The following is a 21,781-nucleotide window of genomic DNA, read 5'->3' as shown; positions in this document are numbered from 1 at the left end:
CAAGATGCTGCCTGACATGGAGCTCTGACAGGAACGAACACTCCCCATGTTTTAAAGATAGGCTGAATAGATTGAGTTCTTTAGCTCTGCGCTAATAGAAGACCTGATAAGGAATGGGTAGGTCAAACATCATTACACCCTCCAAAGAACCATCTGGGGGTATTTATGTAAAACAGTGTTCAAGTGGGGGGTTAACTGACGTGGAAAAAGATGTCGCTAAATGTAAGATGTAGGATGTTAAGCTAGGTTGCCACACTCAAAGCTAACTCGAGCAACACCACACTTGTATGGCACGCCAGTCCAAATTACAGATTTTTGTTCAAAACAGCTACTTTTTTATTTAGTATGGACCTCAAGTTCTTGTGATTGAATACATAATGTATGTTACAGTACTTCTCCTTTTCCAGAATATGTGAGGTCTTCATGGGCACTTCTCCTATTTTCCTGCCCAGGGAGTGCTCTGTAGACTGGAGAGATTAAACTGTTTATAAATCAACTTTTATGAATCATTCTGAAACTCACTTTTATTTTTAGAGACCTGGGTTGTAAATGCTGAGGCTTTTTACCATTTAGGAGGCTTTTTTCAGCATAACTACTAGCTATATGAATACAGACCAAATACTTTTACTGCACTATTTCAGTATGTCTCTCTGTTCTCTCTGTTTGTTCCCTCTCGCTCTCTTTCTGTTTCTCTCTCTCTCTCTGTTTCTCTCTCTCTGTTTCTTTCTCTCTCTGTTTCTCTCTAACTGTTTCTCTCTCTCTGTTTCTCTCTCTTTGTTTCTCTCTCTGTTCGCTCTCTTTCTTTCTCTCTCTCTGTTTCTCTCTGTTTCTCTCTTTCTGTTTCTCTCTTTCTGTTTCTCTCTTCCTGTTTCTCTTTCTGTTTCTCTCTCTTTCGGTTTCTCTCTTTCTGTTGCACTCTCTCTGTCTCTCCTTTGTTTCTCTCTCTCTGTTTCTCTCTCATTCTGTTTCTCTCTCTCTCACAGACACACACACATACCACAAACACACACGTGTGTGTATCTCCCAGTCCTAACTGTCTGTCTGGTATCTGTTTCTCCTCAGCCCTGAAGGACAGCCGCTTCCAGCTGGTGAATTTCTCCGACAATGAACTGCGGGTGTCTCTGTCCAACGTGTCTCTCTCAGATGAGGGACGCTATGTGTGCCAGCTCTACACAGACCCTCCTCAGGAGGCCTACGCAGACATCACTGTGCTGGGTAGGTTTACACACACATGCCTAAACTCACATGCATGAGTGTACGCCTGCATGTATACGACACTATGTATGTACACAACATGTTATGTATGCACATTACATGGTGCCAAATTCATAACTTAGACATTGCTTTCTACCACACTCTCATACATCCTATATAAACTGTGAATATACAATTATTTGAATTTATGTATTTTCTTAATTAATCTTGTTATATTGAGTCCCACTGTCCCACTGTCAGCCAATTAGGCACTTACAGTGCTCAATAGCATGGTAATGAATAGGAACAGATGCTGCTATGGATAACAGAATATATCTATCTCAGACTGGCTTTGATGACTGACTGTTGAGTGTGTGAATCCTACTGAATGTTAACTTGGATGCTCTAAGTAGTTCCCTATTGAGAGTCATTTGTGACCAACAGTGGAGCTACGGCGTGAAATTACACTAATACTACAGCTGTATTATAGTTGCCGACATCCTAGGGGATTGAAAAGGAATTAAGTACACTTCAAAGTATTTACTCTGCTTTTAGAAATGAAATCTAATATCAAAAAGTGAGAACTACAGGTGATTTTTAGGAGCTCTTGACGTGACAAATCTTTCTGAGTTTTCTACAAGTGTCTCAGGCTGGTTTCCCTATGTGAGAGACAGCGGAATAAGTCATCAAGGTTGGACATGCTTAGCTTGTGTTCATTGGTCATGCTACTATATATGATTTGATTATGTAAGGGGAAATTGTTGCCTATAGCATATAGCATAGTGGAACAGGACATTATAGCCTATAGCATAGTGGAACAGGACATTATAGCCTATAGCATAGTGGAACAGGACATTATAGCCTATAGCATAGTGGAACAGGACATTATAGACTATAGCACAGTGGAGCAGGCCATTATAGCCTATAGCATAATGGAACAGGACATTATAGCCTATAGCATAGTGGAACAGGACATTGTAGCCTATAGCATAGTGGAACAGGACATTATTGTCTATAACATAGTGGAACAGGACATTATAGCCTATAGCATAGTGGTACAGGACATTATTGTCTATAGCATAGTGGAACAGGACATTATAGCCTATAGCATAGTGGAACAGGACATTATAGCCTATATCATAGTGGAACAGGACATTATAGACTATAGCATAGTGGAGCAGGCCATTATAGCCTATAGCATAGTGGAACAGGACATTATAGCCTATAACATAGTGGAACAGGACATTATTGTCTATAGCATAGTGGAACAGGACATTATTGTCTATAGCATAGTGGACACAGGACATTATAGCCTGTAGCATAGGGTCATTATAGCCTATAGCATAGGGTCATTATAGCCTATAGCATAGGGTCATTATAGCCTATAGCATAGGGTCATTATAGCCTATAGCATAGTGAAACAGGACATTATAGCCTATAGCATAGTGAAACAGGCCATTATAGCCTATAGCATAGTGGAACAGGACATTGTAGCCTATAGCATGGTGGAACAGGACATTATAGCCTATAGCATAGTGAAACAGGCCATTATAGCCTATAGCATACCGAGACAGGACATTATAGCCTATAAAATAGTGGAACAGGCCATTATAGCCTGTAGCATAGTGGAACAGGACATTATAGCCTATAGCATAGTGGAACAGGACATTATAGCCTATAGCATAGTGGAACAGGACATTGTAGCCTATAGCATAGTGGAACAGGACATTATAGCCTATAAAATAGTGGAACAGGACATTATAGCCTGTAGCATAGTGGAACAGGACATTATAGCCTATAGCATAGTGGAACAGGACATTATAGCCTAGAGCATAGTAGAACAGGACATTATAGCCTAGAGCATAGTAGAACAGGACATTATAGCCTAGAGCATAGTGGAACAGGACATTATAGCCTATAGCATAGTAGAACAGGACATTATAGCCTAGAGCATAGTGGAACAGGACATTATAGCCTAGAGCATAGTGGAACAGGACATTATAGCCTATAGCATAGTAGAACAGGACATTATAGCCTATAGCATAGTAGAACAGGACATTATAGCCTAGAGCATAGTGGAACAGGACATTATAGCCTATAGCATAGTGGAACAGGACATTATAGCCTAGAGCATAGTGGAACAGGACATTATAGCCTGTAGCATAGTGGAACAGGACATTATAGCCTGTAGCATAGTGGAACAGGACATTATAGCCTGTAGCATAGTGGAACAGGTCATTATAGCCTAGAGCATAGTGGAACAGGACATTATAGCCTATAGCATAGTGGAACAGGACATTATAGCCTATAGCATAGTGGAACAGGACATTATAGCCTGTAGCATAGTGGAACAGGACATTATAGCCTGTAGCATAGTGGAACAGGACATTATAGCATGTAGCATAGTGGAACAGGACATTATAGCCTGTAGCATAGTGGAACAGGACATTATAGCCTATAGCATAGTGGAACAGGACATTATAGCCTATAGCAGAGTGAAACAGTCCATTATTTTATTTACATTTTTAATTTAATTTACATTTATTTGATTTAACCTTTATTTAACTAGGCAAGTCAGTTAAGAACAAATTCTTATTTACAATGAAAGTTTTGTGTGCATTCCTTTGTGCACACACAAACGTGTGTGTGTGCGTCTGTGTATACTGTATGTGGGTCCGTCTGTACATATATATCTGAGGCTTGCTGTTTGTCTGTCAGTCCCACCAGGCAGTCCAATCATGGATTCCCGAGAGGATGTGGTCAGTGAGGGGAACGAGACAGAGCTCACCTGTACAGCCATGGGCAGCAAGCCTGCCGCCTCCATCAGATGGATGAAAGGAGAGCAGGAGCTGACAGGTCAGAGGAATATCTTTCCCTCAGATATCTTTCAGATATAACCCCAGCCAGGCAGCTTTAACTCTCCACAGCATCCTACTGGAAACTGCAAATGCTCCTTTTACATTCAGGACTTGGTTTCACACTCGTCACAATATGCTATATCTACTGATCTGTTCAAGGACTAAAGAGTGAGTATGGATATGAGAATTTCAGTTGTTCAACTGAACGAGGTATAGTGTTGACTTTGAGTATGACCTATTCATAAAGCACTGTGTTGGCGAACTGTCTCCTCAGCAATAGCCACATTACAACAGTTACCAAAGAAGCAGAGCATTTTAGTGCTGGGCTGAACTTGTAGTGGGCCTTTTCCAGTGACCAGATAAGTGGCTTCAAATGAACTCAACTGTTCACCATCCACTCACTACAGCCTCCACCATCGCCCAGCCAGCAGCCTAGCTGTAACAGAACCGTGTGTAGGCTAAAGTACATCCCTATAGTACATCACTGAGGCACCCAGTGTCTTTACTGGTTTAATACACTCATAAACCTGTGTCATCACCAGACACCAGGGAGTTGATGCGGAATCAACACTCTCTCTGAGGAATCCGCCCGGCAACAGCCTGTAAATCTGGTCACAGCCCCGCCTACTGAGAGCATGCGTTAGCTGCTGCTGAAGGACCGCAACTCACACACCAGCAACACGTTTGTTTCTGTTGATCACATGTTGTCTTTTGGTTGATCAGACTTCTGATTCAACGGTTTGAAAGCCTTGAATCTCACTTATTCCCTTTAATTGCTAAGTCCTTTTATGAAAGTACTTTATTTGAATGCCTCAAGCTCACTGTAGGCTCCTGGAGAGAGGTGCAGTAGTGTATGGTACTATGGTGGGGTGTCTTATTGCCTCACATATGATCAAGAAGACCCATCTATTATTCAGCCTATCCATACACTACAGCAAGAGGGAGAATTCATTTCACAGCCTAGTCCTGTTTACATAAGGACTGAATATCTCTGTAGTCAAATTATATACATGTATGTATTAGAATAGAGAGGACATATTTGGCTTGTTGAGAGGATGAAATATTTAGAAGGAGCAAATATCAGCTAAATGCCATCTGCGCCTCCAGTGTTAGAGAAGTGGAAGTCAATTTGTGTTTATGAGATGTCAGGCCCTCTGGGGAAGGCTGGGCTGGTGTGGTGTGGTGTGGTGTGGGTACGTTAGACAGGCAGGCAAGCAGACAGGCTCGTTAGATTAGTGAAATGCCACCATGTTGAACAGGGGCTAATCCAGACTGGCAGAGGAGGACGTGGACGGACCAGGAAGTCACGTCCTTTAGCACCTCTGGAAACACAGCTCACTTCTCATAAGCAATTCATTAACTCCCCACTGGGCACACACTGGTTGAATCAACGCTGTTTCCATGTCATTTCAATGAAATTATGTTAAACCAACGTGGAATAGATGTTGAATTGACGTCTGTGCCCACATTGAGATCCAAGTCACAAATTGGTGATATACTTAGAGAATTGTCAACGATTAAAAACAGGGGCCTAATCCATGTTTGTTCTGCTACGATTATTACTGTATATCTGCAGAGCAAAACCACTAGAAAAAAACTTTCTCTTAGGTTGTTTTTCAACACCTATCTCTCAGGATGTTTCCCTATGTAAGTGTCATTGGGTTAAAAGCTATAGCAATGTGCATGTTAGTGTTTGTGGTCAGTGTGTATTGGAGCAGCAGTGTGATGCCTTCTCTGAGCCCTAAGCGTGCCCCCCTGTGACTGGCTGGTCGGCTGGCGGAGATGGAAGTGTGCTGCAGGTCACAGAAGGCCCTGTAATTATTTCCTCACTTCATTAAGTGCAAGTAAACCATCACACTCAGCACTGCGGCTAATGCGCTGGCCCTGTGGCATTGTAATGCTCTCTAAATGAATGCTCCTCTGACAGCCAGACACATGTAGGAGCCTGGAGGGCAGCTGATTACTGTAGGGGTTAGCCTGGACACAACAGAACAGAACCCCACTCAGCATCCAGGATGCTGCATAGACACACACTCGTTAACAAACCACAACCACATCGTCCCTACCTCACGTTGGACTCAATGAGAATCTGTGGGTTCTAAAACCACATCAAGTAGGCTTAAGTAAATGTAATGATTTTAAGGTGTAAAGGGTGGTCAAAGTTACCTTGTTTTTAGCTTGACTGCAAAAATTGTGCAGTGTGAAATAGGATACATCCGTTGCAGTAGATGTTAGTTGTGTCCATGTGAATAACCAGGTGATGCTAGTCACATTGTTTTAAGCTGACTCAGTAACCCCATACTCTGTATGATAGTCTGTTGTGAGTTGAGACATCTCTATAGACTTTGGTTCCTAGGCGAGATGACGGTGGATGAGACCTATGACAGGATGTTCACGGTCACCAGTCGGCTGAGACTCACTGTGTCCAAGGAGGACGACGGAGAGCCAGTCAGCTGCATCATCGACCACCCAGCCGTGAAGGACCTCCGGGCACAGAGATACCTGGAGGTGCTATGTGAGTGACCCGGAAGTGAAACAGGCATGACCTGGAAATAGAATGATATTGACTCTCGTAGTCCCTATGAGGCCTATCACAGAGATAAGGGATACAGTGCCTCAGAAAGTATACAAACTCTTTGACTTATTCCACATGTTGTTGTGTTACAGCCTGAATTCCAAATAGAATTCCACACATCTATACAAAATCCCCATAATGATAAAGTGACACACTTTTTATTTATTTATTTTTTGCAAATACATTGAAAATGAAATACAGAAATATCAACTTTACATACATATTCACACCCCTTTGCTATGGCACTTCAAATTGAGCTCAGGTGCATCCAATTTCCTTTGATCATCTTGAGATGGAGTCCACCTTTGGCCAATTCAATTGTTTGGACATGATTTAGAAAGAAACACACCTGTCTATATAAGGTTGCACAGTTGACAGTGAATGTCAAAGCAGAAACTATACCATGATGTCCAAGGAAATGTCTGTAGATCTCCGAGATAGAATTGTGATGAGGCATATATAAAACAATTTCTAGAGCACAGTGGTCTCCATCATTGGGAAATGGAAAAGATATGGAACTACCCAGACTCTGCCTAGAGCTGACCGTCCGACCAAACTGAGCAACCGGGAAAATTCGGATCTTGGTGACCAAGAACTCTTACAGAACTACAAAGTTCCTTGGCTGAAATGGTAGAACCTGCCAGTCTCTATAGCACTTCACCAATCTGGGCTTTATGGGAGAGTGGCTAGACGGAAGCCACTTCTGAGAAAAAGGCACATGATAGACTGCTATGAGTTTGCAAAAGGGCACGTGAAAGACTCTGAGATCATAAGGCCAAAGATTCTGTGATCTGATAAGACAAAAATGTAACTATTTGGCCTGAATGCAAAGTGGTATGTCTGGAGAAAACCAGGCATAGCTCATCGCCTGTCTAACACCATTCCTACCGTGAAGCATGGTGGTGGCAGTATCTTGCTATGGGAATGCTTTTCAGCGGCAGGGACAGGGAGGCTGGTAAGTGTAAAGGGAACAATGAATGGTGCTTTAGAGTGCAAATGACTTTAGACTGGGGCGAAAATGTACGTTCCAACAGGACAATGTTCCCAAGTATACAGCCAAAGCAATGTTGGAAGGGCTTCAGAACAAGAATGTGAAAGTCCTTGAGTTCAGCTAAATCCCAAACTTGAATCCCATTGTAAATCTATGGAAAGACTTAATGATTTCTGTTCACAGCCGCTCGCTTTCTAACTTAACAAAGCTTGAGAAAATCTGTGCAAAGCTGATATAGACATACCCAAGATGACTCAAATCTGTAATCGCCAGCAAAGGTGCTTCTACAAAGTATAGATTCAAGGGTGTAAATAATTACAGTTGAAGTCGGAAGTTTACATACACCTTAGCCAAATACATTTAAACTCCAGTTTTTCACAATTCCTGACGTTTAATTACCGTAAAAATTTCCTGTCTTAGGTCAGTTAGGATCACCACTTTATTTTAAGAATGTGAAATTTCAGCTTTTATTTCTTTCATCATGTTCCCAGTGGCTCAGAAGTTTACATACACTCAATTAGTATTTGGTAGCATTGCCTTTAAATGGTTTAACATGGGTCAAACGTTTCGGGTAGCTTTCCACAAGCTTCCCACAATAAGTTGGGTGAATTTTGGCCCATTCCTCCTGACAGAACTGGTGTAACTGAGTCAGGTTTGTAGGCCTCCTTGCTCGGACACGCTTTTTAAAGTTCTGCCCACAAATTTTCTATGGGATTGAGGTCAGGGCTTTGTGATGGCCACTCCAATACCTTGACTTTGTTGTCCTTAAACCATTTTGCCACAACTTTGGAAGTATGCTTGGGGTCATTGTCCATTTGGAAGATCCATTTGCGACCAAGCTTTAACTTCCTGACTGATGTCTTGAGATGTTGCTTCAATATATCCACATCATTTCCCTCCCTCATGATGCCATCTATGTTGTGAAGTGCACCAGTCCCTCCTGCAGCAAAGTACCCGCACAACATGATGCTGCCATCCCTGTGCTTCACGTTGGGATGGTGTTCTTCGGCTTGCAAGCATCCCCCTTTTTCCTCCAAACATAATGATGGTCATTATGGCCAAATAGTTTTATTTTTGTTTCATCAGACCAGAGGACATTTCTCCAAAAAGTACAATCTTTGTCCACATGTGCAGTTGCAAACTGTAGTCTGGCGTTTTTATGGTGGTTTTGGAGCAGTGGCTTCGTCCTTGCTGAGCGGCCTTTCAGGTTATGTCGATATAGGACTTGTTTTACTGTGGATATAGATACTTTTGTATCTGTTTCCTTCAGCATCTTCACAGGGTCCTTTGCTGTTGTTCTGGGATTGATTAGCACTTTTCGCACCAAAGTACGTTCAAATCAAATCAAATCAAATTTATTTATATAGCCCTTCGTACATCAGCTGATATCTCAAAGTGCTGTACAGAAACCCAGCCTAAAACCCCAAACAGCAAGCAATGCAGGTGTAGAAGCACGGTGGCTAGGAAAAACTCCCTAGAAAGGCCAAAACCTAGGAAGAAACCTAGAGAGGAACCAGGCTATGTGGGGTGGCCAGTCCTCTTCTGGCTGTGCCAGGTGGAGATTATAACAGAACATGGCCAAGATGTTCAAATGTTCATAAATGACCAGCATGGTCGTATAATAATAAGGCAGAACAGTTGAAACTGGAGCAGCAGCACGGTCAGATGGACTGGGGACAGCAAGGAGTCATCATGTCAGGTAGTCCTGGGGCATGGTCCTAGGGCTCAGGTCCTCCGAGAGAGAGAAAAAAAGAGAGAATTAGAGAGAGCATATGTGGGGTGGTCAGTCCTCTTCTGGCTGTGCCGGGTGGAGATTATAACAGAATATGGCCAAGATGTTCAAATGTTCATAAATGACCAGCATGTTCAAATAATAAGAAGGCAGAACAGTTGAAACTGGAGCAGCAGCACGGCCAGGTGGACTGGGGACAGCAAGGAGTCATCATGTCAGGTAATCCTGGGGCATGGTCCTAGGGCTCAGGTCATACGAGAGAGAGTAAGAAAGAGAGAAGGAGAGAATTAGAGGACACTTAGATTCACACAGGACACCGAATAGGACAGGAGAAGTACTCCAGATATAACAAACTGACCCTAGCCCCCCGACACATAAACTACTGCAGCATAAATACTGGAGGCTGAGACAGGAGGGGTCAGGAGACACTGTGGACCTATCCGAGGACACCCCCGGACAGGGCCAAACAGGAAGGATATAACCCCACCCACTTTGCCAAAGCACAGCCCCCACACCACTAGAGGGATATCTTCAACCACCAACTTATCATCTTGAGACAGGGCCGAGTATCTCTAGGAGACAGAACGCTTCTCCTTCCTGATACCTGATACTTGCGTACTATTGTTTGTACAGATGAACATGGTCCCTTCAGGCGTGTGGAAATTGCTCCCAAGGATGAACCAGACTTGTGGAGGTCTAAAAAAAAATTCTGAGGTCTTGGCTTATTTCTTTTGATTTTCCCATGATGTTAAGCAAGGAGGCACTGAGTTTGTAGGTAGGCCTTGAAATACATCCACAGGTACACCTCCAGTTGACTCAAATTGTTTAAAGGCACAGTCAACTTAGTGTATTTAAACTTCTGACCAACTGGAATTGTGATAAGTGAAATAATCTGTCTGTAAACAATTGTTGGCAAAATTACTTGTGTCATGCACGAAGTAGATGTCCTAACCGACTTGCCAAAACTATAGTTTGTTAACAAGAAATTTGTGGAGTGGTTGAAAAACAAGTTTTGATGACTCCAACCTAAGTGGATGTAAACTTCCAACTTCAACTGTATGTAAGTGAGATATTTCTGTATTTAATTTTCTAAAAACATGTTTTCACTTTGTAATTATGGGGTATTGTGGTTAGATGAGTGAGATTTTTAATATATATATATTTTTAGTTCAGGCTGTAACACAACAAAATGTGGAATAAGTCAAAGGGTATGAATACTTTCTGAAGGCACTGTACCGTATATGAATTAGATCATCAATTCTGTATCTAGTCAAAATACCTGGCAGTCCAGATTTAGAGATTCACTTTACAATACGTCTCCTGGAATGTAATAGAATCGCCTCCAGGGAAAAGTAACTTTTGCTGTAGTGTTGTATAACATGAAAGAAGAGAAACCTGCACCTCTAGTCTTGTGTCAAATGTGATTTGCTGTTTCCTCCAATGGTTTATTGATTGAAGAGGTAAAACAGCCGTCCTTACACACTGTAGAACATCAGAGAAAGGTTAAGCTAACCTTTGGTAGTCTGTGTAGAATATTCATTTGTTAACAGAGACGAGTGCTTTGCCTAACCTTTCTAGGCAAAAGGGAAAGCTCAACTTGAACCACTTGACATTTTGACAATCTTTTTCTAACATAGATAAGTATAAAATATATATATATTTTACTTTATAGTTAGACTGTCTGAACACAAAGTCCTTTTCTCTATATGTTTAACCAAGGGGCTATGTTCAAATGAAATGTATTGGTCACATACACGTGTTTAGCAGATGCTATTGCGGGTGGAGCGAAATGCTTGTGCTTCTAGCTCCGATAGTGCAGTAATATCTAAGTGATATCTAACAGTTTCACAACATATACCCAAAATACACGTACATCTAAGTAAGGAATGGATTAAGAATATATATACATATATGTATATATCAGAGCGGCATTGGACTAAGAGACAGCGCTTTCTTCACCACACTGTCTGTGTGGGTGGACCATTTCAGTTTGTCAGTGATGTGTACCCCGAGGAACTTGAAGCTTTCCACCTTCTCCACTCCGGTCCCATCGATGTGGATAGGGGGGGTGCTCCCTCTGCTGTTTCCTGAAGTCCACAATCATCTCTTTAGTTTTGTTGATGTTGAGTGAGAGGTTATTTCCTGGCACCACACTCCCAGAGCCCTGGAGGGGGCTGAGCACCCACCCTTGTGGGGCACCAGTGTTGAGGATCAGCGAGGAGGTGTTGTTTCCTACATTCAACACCTGGGGGCTACCCATCATGAAGTCCAGGACACAGTTGCACAGGGCGGAGTTCAGACCCAGGGCCTCGAGCTTGATGATGAGCTTGGAGGGTACTATGGTGTTGAATGCTGAGCTATAGTCAATGAACAGCATTCTTACATAGGTATGCCTCTTGTCCAGATAGGACAGGGCAGTAGTGTGCAGTGTGGTGGTGATTGCATCGTCTGTGGATCTATTGGTGAGGTAAGCAAATTTATGTGGGTCTATTGTGGCAGGTAAGGTGGAGGTGATATGATCCTTGCCTAGTCTCTCAAAGCACTTCATGATGACAGAAGTGAGTGCGACAGGGCGAAAGTCATTTAGTTCAACAACCTTTGCTTTTTTAGGTACAGGGACAATGGTGGTCATCTTGAAGCATGTGGGGACAACAGACTGGGATAGGGAGAGATTGAATATATCTGTAAACATAACAGCCAGCTGGTCTGCGCATGCTCTGAGGATGCGGCTAGGGATACCATCTGGGTCGGCAGCCTTGCGAGGGTTAACACGCTTAAATGACTTACTCACGAGAAGGAGAGCCCACAGTCCTTGATAGCGGGCCGTGTCGGTGGCACTGTATTATCCTCAAAGCGTGTGAAGAAGGTGTTCAGCCTGTCCAGAAGCAAGACGTCGGTGGCCGCGATGTGGCTGGTTTTCCTTTTATAATCCGTGATTGTTTGTAGACCCTGCCACATACTGGGACTCAACTTTGTCCCTATACTAACGTTTAGCCTGCTTGATTCCTTTGTGGAGGGAATAACTGCACTGTTAGTATTCTTCCATATTCCCAGTTTTCTTGCCCTGGTTAAATGCGGTGCTTCACGCTTTCAGTTTTGTGTGAATGCTCCCATCTAGCTGCGGTTTCTGGTTGGGGTAGGTTTTAATGGATGGCGGGGAGGGCCTTCTATGCATTCTGGAAGGTAGTATAACAATGGTCGAGAGTTTTAGCAGCGCGAGTACAACAATCAATATGTTGATAGAATTTCAGGAGCCTTTTCCTCAAATTTGCTTTGTTAAAATTTCCATTTACAATAAATGCAGCCTCAGGATATGTGGTTTTCAATTTGTATAAAATCCAGCGAAGTTCTTTGAGGGCCGTCGCGGTATTGGCTTGAGGGGGGATATAGACCGCTGTGGCTATTATTGATTAAAACTATTTCGTAGATAGTATGGTTGGCATTTGAATGTGAGATGTCCTAGGTCGGGTGAACAGAAGGACTTGAGTTCCTGTATGTTATCATAGTTACACCATAGGTCATTAATCATAAAACATATCCCTCCACCCTTCTGCTTCCTGGAGAGATGTTTGTTCCTGTCGGCACGATGTACTGAGAACCCAACTGGCTTTAATAGCCAGGTTTATGCAGTCCTATAACACTGAAAGCCTTAGTCGGTGGAGTTGAGCTGACAATATACTGGTCATACAAGAGTAATAATATAAGCAATGGAGTAATGGCACTGTCGCAGCCAGCCAAAGCACTCTCCTAACCTTCCCAATGCATTGCAGCATGGTCCTTTGTAGCTCAGTTGGTAAAACATTGTGCTTATAACAGTAGGGTAGTGGGTTTGATTCTCGGGACCACCCATATGTAAAATGCACACATGACTAAGTTTCTTTGGATAAAAGTGTCTGCTAAATGACATTTGTTGTTATATTATAGCGCACCGACAAATGGCTCTTTCACTGGTTTGAACATACAATAACGCTTTTTTTTATAGTGACTGAAAGCATGAGTCAGGTTGAGATAGGTTGACATTGCTCGAGCTGTGAATATGATATGAACTAGAAAGTTTGTACTGTTTCTATACAATGTGTATGTGAAAATACCATCTGTCTACTTTCAGATCAACCAGAAGTGAAGATCGTTCAGGCGTTCCCTGAAGGTTTAACGAGAGAGGGAGAGAATCTAGAGCTGACGTGCATAGCAAAAGGCAAACCACAGTGAGTATCCATCCATCCACACAGATCATTTAATACTAGTTAGCAGTACAGCACTCCACTCTGTCCTTACAAATGCCAACATAGACAGCTACATGACACTTCCAGGCTTCCTATATCCCTTTTCTGCCAGCCAAAGGACTCCCCTAACCTTTCCAATGCATTGTAGCATTTATATGTTACCAATTGCTAGTGTGTTTTGTGTCAAATTTCATCATTAGGAGGAACCTGCCAATGGCTCTCCCACACTGATCAGAGTTCAGACCTTTAGAGTGAGATTTGGTCTATTGACGGGCGTCGTGCAGGGACTTTCTGATGTGATTGGTATTTGTGTCCTCCAGGCCCCATCAGATCAGCTGGCTCAGAGTGGATGATGATGTGCCGTCTCACACCGTGATCACCGGCTCTGACCTCTTCATCGAAAACCTCAACAAGTCGTACAACGGCACGTACCGCTGTGTGGCCTCCAACACCGTGGGAGATGCCTACGATGACTATATCCTCATTGTATACGGTACGTACTGTCATGGCTACTGTCACCTTTAGTTTGTTTTGCGATTCTATCTATATTTGGAGATGAGTCAAGGCCAGGTGGTCTGTACTGCTGATTCAGGATGTGTCGAGTAGGCAATCATGGCCTCTCACTAGAATTTGCTAAATTTTCCATTGAAACTTCTCATGTGTCAGTTCACTGATTACAGGTTTCTCTGGGTGAATCTGTCACAGAAACATGTCACTGACGCACTGTAACATAGTAACAGATGTCTCTGACTTACTGATTTATTCTGACTGACACCTCACAGACTATCCTCAATCTAACTTGTAGCTTACGTATGAGTCTCTGACTTAGGTTACTATGGCACTTATAGCAATGCCACTCTGAGATTGTATTTCTGTAAGTGCTCTTAGGCAGATGGTGACATTTGTTTGTCCCTCTTAGTCCTCTAGTGATCATCTCCTGAACAAAAGTATGGAACGTGCTATTAAGTAACAGTTCAGGCCTATTCAGGGTTTGATCCTATGGCTGAAGTCATAATTGGCGCCCCATCCACTCTCATCCATTAGAGGCATGATTCACTTTCCCTCTGTAATGTAACTGTCATACAGGTTTGAGGTTTGGGAAGCAGGCTGTAGTCTTGCTTCCATATGGATCCTTTGTTTGGAATATGATTACTTTTGGCTTTGAACAACACACATCTTGCATTTCCAAATAGTTTTTGCTTCATAAAAGCGCTTGTGAGAAATTAAAACTGCCAGAACAGGAAACATTTTCCATACACACCATCTTTTGATTTATGTTGTTTTGTCTTTTACTTTCATACTTGTTTTGGCACATTGGTTTGATTGGGAATGTGAGCTGACCATTTGTTTTGGAGATATACCCCTCTCCCATGCATAATCAGGTTCTATAGTATGCGTCTCTTCATATAGGCCCTCCTCACGTCTCCATATTTCAGTTTCCTACATGTCTTTGAAGGAACAACCTGCTCCCTACTCAACAGAGATAAACTAGACAAACTGTGGTACACTAAAAGACTCTTGAATGAATATCCATGGTGAAAATGTGTGTTTGCCGGTGCAGTAAACATGCTAGCATGTGTGAGCTGTACATGTTTTGTAGTAGAATTACCTATTTGTATGCCTTTGGCACAATGAAATATCCCATCTTACAGAAATAGCTTCCCACCACAAGTCTTTTTCAGTCTTTTACCACCTCAACATTAGAGACAGCATATCTCTGGTGTTATCAGTGCAGTCTCTATTCTTTTAGTTCGAGCATTAATGAGACACTGGAGATTTGTAAAAGGTGTTGATAAGGCTTTGAGTAATTCAGTTTGAGATTCCCAGTTCTGTTATTCCACAGGATTAGATTCTAGACATGTTGTTGGTGCATAAAATGATTGTTTTCCCTGACTAATCATACTAGTTACTGTACACTAGCATAATGAGTGTGTGTTTCTGAACATGGTTACGTCTAGGGGTAAACATGATGAGAACCACAGATGTGTCAGCTTAGCAGGTGGGTCTCTAGGTGAAGAGACTGCTGGGTGGGTTTTTCTGTGTACAGTATCCTGTTTTCTACTTGTATTAGGCCCAGGAGGAGCCCATTAGTGTCTAGTGTTGGAATCCACAGCTGCTATCTCTTAGTATGTCCCTGATGTTCATTAATGTGGATCTGTCAGAGGACTGTGTGCAGTACCATGTCAAAGCTAGATGACCAGGAACCTAGCTAATGTCGTGCAACAGGAGAGCACAGTATGTGTACCAATGGTCTGTGCTATTCTAGATATATTAGATATTCATATGTGTGCTACTTTCAGAGAGTTGGAATATACAGTCTGCTACTCTCATCTTGCCTCTGCCTACCGCTGCACTAAAACACTTTATCCCTGACACTAGAAATGTTGTGTGTACTCTGTGTACTCTCCTACGGTAAGTAAAAAAGCATACAGTAAGTAACAAAGCATGTTTAGTTGTCAGTTCTATTCTGGTCTAAGTGTGAGAGAGAAGGTAGTTAGGCTGGTTGGCCTCCTCTGCTGGTTCTGGGTTGTTTTCAGTAGACTGTGAGTGCTGGTCTGTGGTTGGTTGACGTCCGGTGTGGGAGTAAACTGGTCCAAAGCAACTAGGCTCCCAGCTACTGTAGGCTCCCACCAAACTCCGTTCACTGTACAAAGCTGACCTGGTATAACTCACACATACTGGCTGTTGGCAGGAGAACAATTATGTATTTTGCTCAAGGGTTTGTTCTGCAGTTGACTCTCTGACCCAGAGATTTCCTACACGACCATGAAGTCAAAGATTCCCATGCAGCCATCTGGGCATCAAGCCCAGTCAGAAAGTATGCTCAAATATGGCTCTGTTGACCCTAACTTGGATGAAGCGCTGTTGTGAAAACAAATGTGTTGAATCACAAGGATTCTGAACCATCACCCATCTCTGCACCACAGAACAGAATAACTAATGAAACATCAGGCTGCAACTTAATAACCAAATCATACAGACTCAAGAGAAAACATAGTTTAATGTGTTTAAAAAAATGCATCGGAGGACATTGTTGTGCTGTATTACTTCATGGAATATTTGTTTGAGTCAGAAATCTCCATTGCTATGTTATGAAGACAATGTGCATATAAAACAATGTATTCAGAATTGCTAACAAACTGAAGAAAAATAACGTTTTTGGGCTGCCAGGTTTAAGAGGGCATAACTAAACAATTTCTCCCGCATTGTTTCAGTTTGTGCTTAGAATTTCTCATATCAAATGTTCTTACAAATAGAAATGTACCCTGAAAATATGGCACCTCCAAATACATTCATATTTCAGCTCTCATAATGTGGAGCCAAGAGTAATCCAGCCTGCAAATTGCCCATGGAGAATGCTTGTTTGCTAGACTATTATATGTGCCACATCCCATCCAGGCCTTTGTGGCAGCCTCTTATCCCTGGCCTGCATGCCCAATTTCCCAGACTCTGACATTTCAGCTATCAGACCGCCTTCGGTCACAGGGAAAGAAGAAATCCCCTATAAATATTGTTTGCGGAGAATCTGTTCCTGATATCCCCTCACCTCTCCCCCCTGCCCCCTCCTCCCCCAGAAGCGACATTATGCCACCATTGATGTTTTATCATTAGTTTGGAAGTGTGTGGTCCCCTACTGTGGGCTTCTGATGGGCACAGACAGTAAAGGCATGAAGACAGCCAGACAAATTTCTCCCGCTGTGACTTGTCTCCAGCAAGGGGCCGGCGCTATCTCTCTGTGCCAGAAACAGGAAGATATTCCTACTGGCAGGGAAGCTTTCCAGTCTCTTAGCACCGCTGCATACCTGTATTGGCCTCCATTTTGTAATTCTCATTATTTTGTTTTTGGTGTTATGAAAGGCCTTGTCAGGACACTATCAGTCTGTTATTGCAAGGGGTGCAGAAGAACTGCAGGGGAGAGCTCCAGATTTGCTTAATGCACTGCTTAACTTAATTACTGGAAATAATCACTTAATATTTTCATTTATATCTTCCCAACTACCCATTGAATGTTTATGAACAATATTGGGCACATTAAGTACATTTTTCAAGCTACATACATAGTATACAAAATAGTAAATTAGATGTGTTCATTCCAACCTTTTGGCCTACTGTTAATGAGTAGAGGTTTAAGTAAGGTTGGAATGACCTGATATCAAACACTGTGCATTGTCAAAGCTCTGATATTACATTCACTATCACCAGACAGTAGAAAAGACATCAATGATACGTTGACACAGGTTACAGATGAAGAATGCAATATGGGAAAAGCAACATCCTTCCTGTGGGAAAATCAGCCATCGTCTTATTGAGACCATACAGAACCCAAATCATTATCTCGCTCTATAGTAATACTACAGTAGTTACTGAGAGATTTGATACTTTCCCAATTCTGCTACAATACTTCCATACTTGCATGACCCCATCCTTAATGGCTTCTCACGCTTTCTTTATTTCTTATACATTTCTTCTTTATTTTGTATGTTTTCCATCTAGATGCTCCTACCACGATCCCCACACCCACCACCTTGAACCTAGACAACACCCAAGGTACTGTATGTCCCCACTTTGTTAATTCTCAACCCTCGATAGTGTGTGTACACGTGTGCATGCTTGTGAGTGTGTTTGCAGTAGTGTAGTACAGTGAGAAAGAGAGAGTTTGGGAGAGAGAAAGAGAGAGGTTGAGACTGCGGGCGGGCAGTCTCAATCAGATCATTCTACTGATAGATGCCATAGCGGACACCCTGCGCTGTGCTTTCAGTGACACCTGTCACAGCCCTTTCCTGTCACGTTTGATCTGTGAGGATGGAGGAGACATGTCGGTCGCTCGGCACTCTGCTATCTTATCAGCATCGCCATGCAGCCGTATCTCAACCTGCCCACACTCACATCACAGTCACATTACAATGCCCTTTACATCTCCCCCATCAAATCACAATCACATCCATCTTTGTAGGTCTGGAAACATTGACAGATTTTTTTTTCTCTTTGACTTATGATATGGATGAAGGACAGTTTATTTACAGTGTCAGCTGGCCCACCTCTGTACATACCGTTTAGTGTTGGATCTTCTACGGTACTATATGTAGTTCTTATTCTTTTCACTTTTGTGGCGGAAGAAGTGTGTTGACTATTGGGAAGACTTCTGTGTATAATATGGTTGTTCAAATAAACTGAAAAACAAAACAAAAATCTGTCTCTCCTCCATTCTAGATAGTTCAGGTTTGTTCGTATACAGACACATGGAGACCATTTATTAGGAATGCCAAATGCATTCATCAGTGAGAGAAATTCCATTTAGAAGATAATACATTTCTGATAAACTAGCAGTGAGAGAAATAGAATGGGAGTACTGGGATGGGCTAGAGCTTTTAAAATATCTATTAAAGCCTAATGTTGCCCAAAAGTACTTGGCAGCATCAGGAGGTGACATTTAGAGAACTAAATATGGCATTTATATTGCAGAGTAACTGCAGCACTGACAACTGCCATTAATTATATTCTCTGTTTGCCAGCTAAACGCAGACCTCGTAATTGATTTCTATCAATATTTGCAAGCAGAGTTCCCTCAAACATTTGGATGAAATCCTGCGCTATGGAAGTACTCCATATGTCCTGGTGTGATTCTCTACTAACACACAGGGGAGGGGCAAATGCACGTTCATAGCTGACAATGTACTTCCAGATCTAACATGAAGTCATCCCGAGTCATTCAAAGCCAGTCCACCGAGATGTACCATACGTACATGTCCCATGGCATGTCACACAGAGGAGGTGGTGGTGGTGGGTGGTGGTACAGTATGGCTCTTTGATTTCCACTCAGGCACTAGAGAAGTAATCAGGTCCCTTTCATGCTGGTGCTGGAAACCTCCGGAGGCCATTTTGTGTGTCTGAGTAGAGGGAGTAGAGAGCCTGAGTGTCTCATCAACTGCACAATCAGGTCTACAAGGTGAATGAGTGGTCTGGGACATGAAGAAGCTCTAGCTCCTATTTCTATGTTTTTTGAATAGTCCATTTGGAATATTTTACTCCAAAAAAGAGGGGTGAACTTTTATATGTAGGATCTTCTGTATCAATGACAATCCTACTATACTGTGTCCCGGTATTTCTACTTTTATACAGATGTAGGATCTTAATTTGATCACCCTGTTGCAGAAGAACTTTTCTGCAATGCAGGACATTTTAATCCTGTACTGTATTTGAAGTTTAAAAAGGCTTCTGAAGTTGGGAATTTCCACTGAAATATATATTTTTTATATCAATTAGAACCTGTATAACCTTCACATTTCATCTTGATGCAGGATTGTTTTCCTGCTGTAGAGAACTGTCTCAAAAGATCCAAACATGTGTACATCTAATGTTCTTTGATTGTCCTTGGACTAGGACAAAACTCTGAGGAGACTGTTTATCTCAAATGGTCTCTACAGAGAATCAACAGATGACTCCTCCCATGGGCGTCAGCCAATTTACTTTGAATGTAAACAGGTGGTTGTTAAAATTGTGTGTTGTGTTTTTCATTGTAAACCAATTACTCTTCACTTACAGTTTAATGAATGCGGCAGCGGAGACGTTTTCATAACTCCTCAGTGATTTTCGAGAGACAGGACTAAAACGTGGGTTTGACATGATTTCTGCAGTGCATGCTGGTAGGATGTAATAGAGCTTTCTTGCTGTTCACTACTTTTCTGAATACTATGTCTCAGGGGCCTTGTTAACCTGACATGCAATGCAATCACATTGTGTTACTCTAAGCTGCAGAACCGCACCTTCTGTTGGCCTTTTACTCTGTTCAAGCACAAACTTACATTTGCAACAGAGGGTAATGAGTGTCATGACCAGAATATTCTTGTAAACCTGAGGCCCATAGAGATTGAAATATCATGTAATGTACCATAGCTTTACATTGTACTTAGATAACTCTGTATTGGCCTTCTTAGGAATTCCTGTCGTCGAGGACAACTTGAGCTAGTTCCTCCCAGCCCTGAGTGCCACAGTGCGCTCCTGTGATGTGTGTGAATGGTGTTATCCAAATGAATGTGTAAACATACAGCTCTCAAGCTGCCATTTTCCATTGATCCACACAAGCAACCGTCCCTCCATGTGGCCTCTCCACTTCCCTTTTATAAGCTAAGGGAAACATTCTGTGGGGTTCCATTCTGAACAAGTTGTTTATGCACCATTTCCTCTTTGTGTGGCTCCTAGTTCATGTGGAATGTAGCTTTTCATTTCCACAGTGTAATGCTTTCATGCCCTGCTCGATTTTTCTCTCCTCTGATAAGTGTTTTATTTTTTTCTCTCGATTTCCTTGGTGTAGCCTAGCAACAGGCAAGAGCAGCAGCGGTTCAAGGCCTAAATATGGTTTTGTGTTGAGGAGGAGCAAATGCCATGGTAAAGCATGAAACCACAGAGTCGTTTGTACATCTTTATTGTAGAGCTGGCCAGTCCTCCACGTTTTGTATCTACTGCTCTATCTCAAAGAAAGAAAGGAAGAAAGAAAGAAAGAAAGAGAGAGAGAAAGAGAGAAAGAAAGAAAGAGAGAAAGAGAGAAAGAGAGAAAGAGAGAAAGAGAGAAAGAGAGAGAGAAAGAGAGAAAGAGAGAGAGAAAGAGAGAAAGAGAGAAAGAGAGAAAGAAAGAGGCTGCTTGGAGAGTTCACATTGTCAAGCTTTTCAGTGTTCCTATATAAAATACTGTATGTAGGACTAAGGGGCTTTAAGTCCCTTTAGAGTTCGGCGAGAAATTAGTCACTATCAGTCTATGACAGCGTTGTCATGGGTTTTATAAAACCTATTTTCAATGCTGTACTGTCAACTATACATACACCAATAGTTACTTAACCAAAGGTTATTGTAAAGTGCATTGAAAGTAGCTTTTAAATCAGCTGTATTCACTTTTTTAAGTAAAGAGGCCGAGAGAACAGGGGTTCCCAAACCTTCTTCCAATTCACAAATGTATGGGGAAGTTATTTTAAAATAACTTTTACTATTATAAAATGGCATACAAACAAGTACAGTGCCCATCCTAATTCATAAGTGCTGCCTCTCTGATTGGTTTGCTAACCTAATGCAATGCTCCAGGCACCATGGCTTATATGAGGGGCTGGCGTGAATAGATTTCAGCCAGCATCATTAAACAGAGTGGTTTCTGGTATTGTGCTGGCAGGCTGGTTTCTATTGTTGAGAGGGTAGTAGTCGTTCTGATTCTACAGCTCA

General features: G+C 42.2%; 1 protein-coding gene across 4 annotated transcripts in view; it reads left to right on the top strand.

The window, feature by feature from the left end:
* LOC109909152 (cell adhesion molecule 1) overlaps nt 1-21,781 on the top strand; it is a 187,806-nt gene that overhangs the window by 148,177 nt on the left and 17,848 nt on the right. For 2 of the 4 annotated variants that reach the window (XM_020508107.2, XM_020508108.2), the window contains 6 exons: nt 1,063-1,215; nt 3,913-4,050; nt 6,409-6,567; nt 13,459-13,555; nt 13,894-14,066; nt 18,068-18,121. In XM_020508107.2, coding sequence (XP_020363696.2) covers nt 1,063-1,215; nt 3,913-4,050; nt 6,409-6,567; nt 13,459-13,555; nt 13,894-14,066; nt 18,068-18,121 — 774 coding nt within the window. The remainder of the gene's footprint in view (nt 1-1,062; nt 1,216-3,912; nt 4,051-6,408; nt 6,568-13,458; nt 13,556-13,893; nt 14,067-18,067; nt 18,122-21,781) is intronic. The other 2 variants (XM_020508109.2, XM_031796155.1) reach the window with 2 other exon arrangements.

Source organism: Oncorhynchus kisutch, linkage group LG18 (genome assembly GCF_002021735.2).
Source record: "Oncorhynchus kisutch isolate 150728-3 linkage group LG18, Okis_V2, whole genome shotgun sequence".
NCBI classification, from domain to species: Eukaryota; Metazoa; Chordata; class Actinopteri; order Salmoniformes; family Salmonidae; genus Oncorhynchus; species Oncorhynchus kisutch.
This window is presented reverse-complemented; position numbering and strand designations above follow the sequence as displayed.